The following is a 10,016-nucleotide window of genomic DNA, read 5'->3' as shown; positions in this document are numbered from 1 at the left end:
TTAAAATCCAAAATACATAAAACATAGAATAGTAAAAAATTATTTAAGTATTCAGTGCTAAAGAGAAACATAAAATATTACTGTTAAAATTACATAACTTTTACTTCATCCTTTTACTCATATAAACTTATTAAAAGAATAGTTTAGACTCAAAAAATCATAATAGCTATTGCTAACTTTTGCCTTGTAAAAACAGAGGTGAAAGCCAGAATTTTGTAAATTACTTTTTCCCTTCTAGATACTAGCTCCAGTTCTATGAAACTTCATCTGTTATCATTCAATGACTTATGTTGGATTCAGAGTTAGTTTCACTTTTTTCTTTCTTTTTTTTTTTTTTTTCAGGACCTACAGGACAAGTGCCAGGCTATTAAAAGTTCACTTAGATTTATGTGTAGTGGTTGATATACATAAATATTTAAAATCTCTTGGAACTAAAGTTGGTATATTTACTATCACTGCTACCTGAGGGCAATTCATACATATTTATTGAGTTTGTTTACACATTCACTCGTGTATTGCAATGGCACTTCTGATAATACTTTCTGTTGTTGTTGTTAGAGTACGTAACAAAGTCAGCCACACAGCAAGGACACATAAATAGGACTTTCAAAAGTCCACGCAGCAGCAAACCTTGTACATTACCCCTTACAACAGTGAGAACTGATATTTTGTGATGCTCTTTGAATAATGGTTTGTCAGACTACTTAAGCCTTGCACATCTGCATTTGAAAACAGGCCATTATCTTTTGCATTATCCATATGAAGCCATGCCAAATTTCTCATTCTGCAAGTATGGTACAAAGCATTCACTGAAACTTAGGTCACAATTAATTTGCTGTGTTTTGTTGTTTTTTTGGTTTTTTTTAACCACATCTCTTTTATTGGGGGAAAAAACAATTTTTTTTTTTGCTAATTCTGTGACCTTCATGTTTCTGACGTTGCTTGAGTTCTACTTGGTTTTGTGGGTTTTTTCTTCTCAATTCCATTCCAGTTCTTACAATTCAGAAATCCCTATGACCACATGAAAAGTCAAACTCCCTCCACACACCCTATACAAAGCACAGGTGCTTATTGGCTCTGCTCTCTGGGAACACGCAGCCTCGGAATGACTGAATGGTGCCACGTACAGAATTTGCAGGTTGTTTAGAACATCCAAAGGAAGTTGCCCTTGAGGAAGAAGTTATTGCACCCTTTGACAGAGAGGGCGTTATCCAGGACTTCGAATCCTTCTACCTTTATTTAGGTGACAATGAGGGGCAAGTTGATGGGTGAGGTGACTGCCTGATGGAAAACTCTACATCCATGCCTTCTTGGGTTTTCTGTTAAATTAAAAATGTTCACAATTTGGCCCTGAAAATACCTATGGGAAGCATAAGACAATTTTTTTTCTTTGAGATCATTTTAGTATCCTGGACACACTCACAAGTGGGGTTCTTTCTTGGTAACATGAGTGCCAGCTGCTAGATAAGGGAGGGAAGCCAGGAGCTGGGAGGGATACTGTGGACAGTAGGGTAGTACCTTGCTAGAAAGGGCCTGTCCCACCATCCCCAGCCAGGGAACAAGGCTGGCAAGGGTGGGAGCGAAGCCCAGAGCCCAGGTCATCAAGCTGATGATAAAGCAGGTCCAACATCAAGCTAAGTCAATCCTCAAGTCAGGGGCAGGATCAGGACTAGTGGGATGAGTAAGAATCAGCCATAGTCCAGAGATCACCAGGCAGGTCCATGGGGACTGGGTAGGTCTGAAATCAACATGGAAAGCTGGTGCCCTTCTAATTCCCTAGGGGGTGGGGAGAATGTGGTATGTGGTTTGTGTTGATCTGTGCATTTTCCTCTGTTCCTCCATTCAGTGTGCTCCAGGAGATGGGGGGGATAACATGAGGTTACAATTCAGATCAGCCCTGCTGCACAGAAATATTTCTGGTTTTCGGTTCTGACGTTGGTGAAGAGCCTCAGGACTTCCCCCGTTCTGTCAGTGCTATGCTTGCAAGACATTTGAAAGAGAACACACAGCATGGGTCCTGCTTTCCTTGCCCCTCATATTTTCTCTCTTGATAAGAAGCTGATCCATCATGATGATGAGCATTGTTTCTCCGTGATGCTGGTAGATTTTTTCCTAGTTGAGAAAATTGAACTTAAAACAGGCATAAAGTGTTAGCTTCATACACAGCTCGTTTCTACTTTATAAATCTCTTTTAAGAATACAATGAGGTCAGTATTGCACAACTGACTGTTTTTTAAATGTCTGGAAAAATCAATTGAAAATGTTCATCTCCTGACCTGTTTTTTTCTATTACTGCTTCATATTTCTGACTTAAAGGTCCTTGGGGTTTTGGTTCATTGCTTGTAAATTATTAATGTTATGCATATGAGAAGCAGAGAAAATACTATCTGATGTCTTTCCTTTGCAGCTCTAGACTATTACAGAGGCAGCAAGCCATCCTTCATATGGAGGTCACATCTGAAAAGCTTGTTAGCTTTCTAACTGATATTTTTTTTTCTTTTTCTTTTCCCAGTTAATACTACTTTTTAGAGTCCTTGGATACCTACCACTGAAACTCTTCAAGATACCTTTTCTGAATGAGGGACCACCAGACAAGAGGGTTACTGGATGAACAAAACGAATACAACACAATTATTTTTTAACTAAGTTGGAGATTTTGCTACAGCATGATAAGCTGTTCTTTCAGAAGTAAAATAACTCATAGTTTTTATACTTGCCACAGATACCCAGTGAAATATAAGCACCGGAGAAACATGATTTTACAAGTCTCTGGGTTTGAGAAATTCAGCTTAAGGGAAATATATATGTGTGTATATATAAGAATGTATTGCCAAAGCCTTGTAAGTTTCTGACAGTAAGCTCTTCACCTTATCTTGCCATGTTCCATTTGTCTGGTGCTGTAGAAGCTGCTGCCATCCTATCTTTTAGCTCGGCCAAGATCAGGCCCATGCAAAGGTGTGCGGCTGTTGGTACACGCTCCACAGGCGGGAGGAAGGATAGAGCCACAGGCGGGGACGCAAAGAGACGCTTTCAGAGTTTTGGAGATGGGAAGGCTGAAGAGGGATGAAAGAAACAGCTGGCGGAGAGAGCGGGGAAAAGGGGGGCGCTGGCACTGGGGCGGGCACAGGCTGTGGGCGCTGAGCCCGGACGGCGGCTCTGCCCAAGCTCTGCGAGCGAGCAAGGGGAGCAGGCGCCGCTCCCGCTGCCCCGATCCTGCCCCGCTCCGCCCGCCGGGGCCGCCGCTCCCCGCGCGGGGCGGGGGCTGCGGGCCCGTCCCGCCCCCATCACCGGGCGATGCTGCAGCCAAGATGGCGGCGGGCACTGAGTGAGCGCGAGCGGGGACAGCGGCTCCGCTCCCGGCGCTCTCCCCGCCTCGGGCAGGGGCGCGCAGAGGGATGAGGCGCGTTCCTGGTCCCCGCTGGTTGTCGTGAGGGGCGCGGGCAGAGAGACACCATGGCGGGGATTATCAAGAAGCAGATCCTGAAGCATCTCTCCAGGTCAGTGGGGCGCGGTGCCCTGGGCAGGCTGAGAGGTGTGCAGGGCGTGGGTGGCGGCGGGTCCCTATCCCGGAGAGCGGCCCCCGGGGCCAGTGCGGGGCGGAGGGACCGGGCTTCATTCTGCCCGCGGAGGGTGGAGCTGGAGCCGCCTCCTCGCAGTGATTTGGAGGCGGAGGAGGTGGCCGTGTGCTCGTGTGGGACTGTCCGGCGGCGACAGCCGCTTGGCTGTCCCGTGGCCCCCTCAGCCGGTGCCCGGCGGGCGAGCGGGGAGGGGGTCGGTGTGCCTGGCGCAGGAGGGAGTCATCGAGTGAGTCACCGCCGGGCTCCGGCCGCCTCCCCGCCGGGCAGACGGTGCCCGCCCCCGCTGCTCGAGGTGTGCGGAGGGAGAGAGGAGCGGGGAACACCCCGAACCTCGCCGTGGTTCCGAGGCGGCGGGGGGGGGGGGGTTACAGCAGCCACCCCGTGCGCTGTCTGGCCGGGGCTGAGGGAGCTTGGCCTGTGTCCTTGCAGCTCAGGTCGCGACATCTGAGCTCTTGCAGACACAGGTGAAGCCGGGCGACAAAAAAGGTGCGTCCGGGTGCACGCAGAGGGATGAAAATAAGTTCGTCGTTTTCTGCGTGGCTGAAATCATGTCTAACGTGCCTCGCGGGTTAAAGCAAAAAAAACCAACCAACCAAACCTGCGGTAAAATTATATGGCTGTCAATGTCGTGTGTTTGAAAGATGGAGAAACTGCAGAAAGTACACAATCTGACTGATACAGTTTTGAAAAGCCACATCACATTTTTCTCAAGGTTTTCTAAAGAGGGGCAAAAACCTGTTAGGTACTTGATATGTCATGTTACCACAGCGTTGCTAATTCTTCAGAGCTTACTTTTGTATCTTAAAAACATATAACCTGAAATACTGTTCCATTTTTTGCTTATTTTTTTCTGAAATGTTTTATTCTGCTTTTGTGTGGTATTTCTGAAAATGTTTATAGAGGAAATCAAACCAAATGAATTGACAGATTGTCATTTGACAAATCTGTTGTTGATGTACGTGGAAAACACAAATCTCATTCCAGATCCTCTGATATCTATCTGCTAAACATGATGTATGAAGCAGCAGTAGAATAATTTTTCTTCTTCGTCCTATTCATGACTTATGTAGCTGGGAATGCTGGTAAAGAAATCTTGTCCTCACATGAAAATAGCTGAGCACTGTGTGAATGGAAGTGCAGTGTGAAGATGTCATCAGCCTTGAGTCAGCTTTCTAATCAGAAGTGTGCACAGAATAGCTGAATTTAACAGTTTGCATCCTACAGTGCTATATAGCAAGCTGTATGGAAAGAGGAGTGAACTCTAGATTCTGCACTACAGGTTAGATTCTGAAATGTGCCTGGCACCTAGGCAGCAGTAAGATGAGCTGGTTTTTGTCTAGTTTTTCAAATAAACAGCTGAGTAGATTAGAACTAAGTACTTTTTAGTGTTGATAAATCTGTGTTTGCTTTCTCATGTGTTGGGATAATGCTTATGCAACAAGGCTATGTCAAGTGATTATGACACATTTCATCACTTTTAGGAAGCTTATGGAATATGACAGATGATCTGAGGTTTCCAAGTTGAAGTTGAGGCTCATGATCCATACTGTGTTGACATTGAAAGAGTGTGTTTGCTACCTAAAATACAGACAGCATTGTTAAGCCCCTTGTTATGAGTGTTCTTAATCACATGATCAGGTAATGTTTTCTTTCTGCTTTCTTTCACTGTGCTTCAGTGGTTGCAGAAGTGGGTTGCTCAGAAAAACAGAATTCAAGTGACATAAGCACCTGTAAATCTGGTGGCTTTTTAAATTTCAGGAGCTCAATATTTCAACAAAAATGATAATATTATTTCAGGATTTTCTTTAATATGTTTTGTAAGAATAGGATTATGGAGCCAAATGCATAAGGAATTTCCTGCAATACAGAGACACTTTCACTTTTTATTCTGTTACTATTGGTTTCTGTTCTGCAATTGTCATAGTTCCTTGAAACTGCTGCCTGTTTGTCATCTTCAACAAAGCAGGTATTAGTGACAGGATTACAATCTATTGAGAAGTCTATATATAATAAAGGAATAATGGAAAGAATTACCCTGATACCTCAATTTACTTTAATTTTTAATGATTGTATTTCTCTTTATGTTTGAACAGAGACAAATCTAATATGTACTTCGAAGAACAAATAGAAGATAAGAACTTTTTCCTTCAGTTACAGAGAAGTACTTTCATTTTATGCCACGAATCACAGACCAGTTGAGGTTGGAAGGGCTCTCTAGAGGTCTTGTCCGGCTCCCCCAAAATCATCATTGATTTTGCAATGTTTGCCATGAAGATTGCTGCAATATCAGTTAATCACATGTTAGCAATTTGCAGCTTTTTTTAATATCTAGATACTGTATTTGCAAATTTAAAAGCATTGTGTCATTTAGTAGTGCAGTTTCCATTTAGCAGCTCACAGTGCTTTTAGATGAACTGATAATGGTCTCTGGTGTTGTGAAGGAGCCTTATCATTCTACATTTGTTAGCCAGGAAAAATTTTGCATAGGTATGAGTCTTTAGGATCTGAGAACAACAAGAAGAAGACAACCCAAACTGCATTTTGAAACAGTTTTGATATCTAAATTACTTTTTATCTTTGTAAAGGGTTTTACTTATTGCTATGTTATATCTTAAGAACAATGAAGGTAATACAGCTTGTTTTACTCAACTTATAACAAACTTGTGTCAGGATCTGGTGATGAGTTTTTTGCTTTCTCAGCCTTTTAAAATTTTTTAAAATGTCCTCTGTCTTTGACATGCACTGCTCTTTTCCGAGGCTGTGGTAGAAAATGAGGAGGGAAGGGGTAGGAATAAAATACATGTTTTTTTGTTGCTCTTCAGATTACGTGGTGCATGCCGTGGAATATGAAACTAAATGTAGCAGCTAAACTGTAGAGATGAGTTTGTCATTAGGAGGCTTGAATTTTTGTCAGCTCCATATTGTGTTAGGTGAGGTTTTGGTGAATGTGGATGATGGAGCGTAATATATGTGCCCTAAAATGAAACAAGTGTCTGGATAATGGCATCATCTTTTACAAAGGTAGGAAAGACACACTGTGCCTAGGAAAAGTCTTCTCTGTAGCGTTGGGATCACTTACTCTTTCTGTGAGGAGTTCCCAGTGAACTGAAACTTGTGTTGAATCTTCATGTATGCTGTTACATATTTTCAATGGATGAGAGATTTCAGCACCTGTTCTTGCAGGTTTTTCTGTTATGATGATATCATCTGTTATGATGATAGCAGGTATCCTTCAGCATTCCTTCTTTTTTCCTCAGTTAGACTTTGTGGACAACTGTATGAAACAATGGTGTTAAAGATTTCTAATAGGAATCTAGATTGCCCTACACAAGCTCACTGTGGTGTTACTATTATACTATTATTATTATACTACTATTATTATACTATTATGTCTGTGTTTATAAGGGGATTATTTCTATGTTAGGGCTTTGAATATTGAGTTGTGTGTATCCAAGATAGAGACAGAGATCAGGTCTTATTAATACAGACTTGTATGAGGGTATTTTCAAGTGTTTTTTTGGTTTTGACTTTTAGTATCACTGAAATTTACTCTCTAGTTAATGAGCAGTCTGAGTGTTCTGTGTATCTGCATTACCCATGTTTATCCATGCCTTTCTGTGAAAAACAGTTTTGTTTATCAAAATATGTCTAAGAACCATGGAGTTCAGTTTACAGACTTTGCCTCTATGTTAAGTAGCCTCACTGAATATGACATTCTTCATCTCAATTAGATATTAACTCTTAAGTTTATCAATGATAGCACATAGTTCAACTTAAAATGACATTCTTTCTTTGTGTCTTATTTGCTATTTTCACAAAGAAAACAGTAGGACCTTTAAAACTCTTTGGTATGGCAGAAACCCAAATTGTTTTCAGTTGTGTCATTAGTTAATGTTCTGTGTGAACTTAGACCTTTGCTTTTGCTCACCTGAAGCAAAGGATGTGAGCATACTAAGATTCAATAGAAAAAAGTTGCATGGATTTTGTGACAATTGTTTTCACTTCATAGTCGGGAAATCATTGTAAAGCTCATATGAATGTTGGGTCTACAAAGAATAGCATACTAATTATGTGGATATCAGGATCATCTGATCCTGATATAAGCAGTGATATCCTACATGATTTGGTACAACTCTGCTGATATATGTCTTACCTAAATATTTGCCCTGCATATTTCCCTGCTTTTTTACCAGTAAGACATGCCTGATTGGTGAGGGATGTTGCCATTTCAAGAGATCTGAGGTGACTCCTTTTAGAATATACCAGTGTAACACCTTTATTTGGCTAGAATGTAGAATGTATTTGGCTAGAATTCCTTCCTGTAAGTAAATTACCGAAATTGTTTGGATGAACTCTGAAGCTTCTGCTAGTAGCAAAATAAGAGGGGTTTTTTGCTTATTTTCAGTTTTGTGTATTCCACCTCTATGTCACTTTAGTTTTGTGGAAGTTATCTGCTTCATTTAGCAGCCAAAGAACACAAAATGTGTACTTTACTGCTTCTCTCTTTGCTTGTACTGATTTTACAGAGTGTATTCTACGTGACTGAGTTTACTGGCTTGTGTAGTATGTGGGAAAATTGCAGAACACAATGTAGGCATAACAACCTATGTTGTCCTGAATGAATCTGTATTGAATCTGAATGCTTATGGAGAGTGTTAGCATTATGTCTGTCTTAAACAAGTGCTGCACTTAATGAAAGAACAAGCCTGAAAAACAACAGGTGGTAAAGCAGAACTGCTTGAGACAGCAGAAGAGAACAAGGAGGAAGAGCAATTTAAAGTTTCATTATTATCCTGTATCTCTTAAATTCCCATATGTTTGAAATTCAATACTATTAGTATTTAAGTGGAGATTTCATACCAACAGTTTTGTCTGTGTGAATGTGTTGGTAATGTTTTGATGAGCATAAAGGAATCAGTAAATGTTTTTTTTTTTCCAAGAGAAATAGAAAACTTTCACTTTCTTCTGTTTTTGTTGGTAGCTTCATGCATCATATTGCATTTTAAGCTTCTGTGACAGAATATCTTCCATAATCCAAACTGAAATTGCCATGGTGCTCTATGAAATTATGAAGGTATTTTGGAGATAAACAGGCAATAATGTATTTTCTGGTAGAATTCTTAATCATTACATTTATTAAGAGTTGATACTGAATCTTTTGTTACATCTCAGATAGATCTCAAGCTTTCAGTATTTGACTTCTACTTTTCAGTTTGTTTTAGATTATTTTTGCAAATGTATTATAAATCTGGATGCTGAGTCTACAGACATTGTATTTGTACAACTAAAGTTCTGTTGAAGCTTTGTTGAAGTTGGAAAACTCCTGTATATACATAATAAAAATTAGTACATTTGCACAATCAGCGGAATTAATCAGCAGCATTTTACATGTCTGTAATCTTTTTTTTTAAACAATTCTCAGAATAGTTTTAGTGGGAAATAAGTTTCACATCAAAAATAATGTTGAAGATCACTGTATTCAAGTAGCTGACATGGTAGTATGAAGCATTCTCAAGGAAAAAAAAGATATTTGAATAAACCTGTGAGGAATAAAATTGTCTCTTAAGTTCAAGTGATTATTGAATATGTAAGAATCAAAACAAAGCTCACAGTTACATTTTTTTGAAATGTGTTATTTCTCCTGCCAAAGCCTTGGTGCGTTTGTTTTTGGTTTTGTTTTTTTTTTTTTTTTTTAATATCAAAGGAAGATAAAATTACGTACTAAACTTCCAGAGTGAGATGTACTTGTTAAAGTGTCTTGTTTTATTTTTTGCTTTTTTTTTCCTACAAGCAGATTGGATAGAGGAGATTAGATAATTTCTGTTGAAACATTAATGGATTTATAAAGGCCTACATGAAGTGATTTATTTCACAGATTTTTTGCAAATCATGAGAATAACTGCTAACAAGTAACTGCTTAACATATCTCAGGTTTGGCTTCTTGCAAGGCAACCCAGGTTTCTCAATCCAGGAACTTATGTGGGAGTTCTGTATACCTTTGTGGAGCTGGGGCTAACCAGGATTCAAATCTCTTCATTGTCTCTTTTTTTCATGAGAAAAAACAGGAGAGGAAAGAGCTCCAGCTCAGGCTGTGGCTTTTGGTACTTCCAGCCTCCCCGGAGTGGATGTATGAGCCTTGCTGTAGGAAGCATGTCCCCAGCATGGATTTCGTGGCAGGTCTGCCATGCAGCTTTACCATATAGCTTGAGATTACCAGAGCTTTTTTTTCCTCAGAGTTGTTTGCTGCTTCTGTTAAGAAGCAACCTTGGGATACAGCTACCCAGGAATGTGAAAGTTATGTGGTTGCTTACTTCTAGGGCAGTTTTCATGTTGTAGTTTCTCCCATTACTGGAGATCTGGAAACCTGAGAAAAATAATAATTTGTAGCTAAGTGTGTGTAATTCACTTTAGTGATAAATCTCTTAAATGCTGTTCAAG

General features: G+C 40.3%; 1 protein-coding gene across 4 annotated transcripts in view; it reads left to right on the top strand.

The window, feature by feature from the left end:
• The first annotated feature begins 3,285 nt into the window (after positions 1–3,285).
• Positions 3,286–10,016, top strand: part of UHRF1BP1L (UHRF1 binding protein 1 like) — a 54,374-nt gene continuing 47,643 nt past the window's right edge. For 2 of the 4 annotated variants that reach the window (XM_032689470.1, XM_032689471.1), the window contains exon 1: positions 3,289–3,497. In XM_032689470.1, coding sequence (XP_032545361.1) covers positions 3,454–3,497 — 44 coding nt within the window. In that variant the 5' untranslated portion in view covers positions 3,289–3,453. Of the gene's footprint in view, positions 3,498–3,957; positions 4,065–10,016 lie in introns of those variants that run through there. The other 2 variants (XM_032689474.1, XM_032689472.1) reach the window with 2 other exon arrangements.

The sequence above is a fragment of the Chiroxiphia lanceolata genome, chromosome 5, assembly GCF_009829145.1.
Source record: "Chiroxiphia lanceolata isolate bChiLan1 chromosome 5, bChiLan1.pri, whole genome shotgun sequence".
Lineage (NCBI taxonomy): Eukaryota > Metazoa > Chordata > Aves > Passeriformes > Pipridae > Chiroxiphia > Chiroxiphia lanceolata.
Note: the sequence above shows the minus strand (reverse complement) of the source record. Positions and strands in the feature narration are given on the sequence as shown.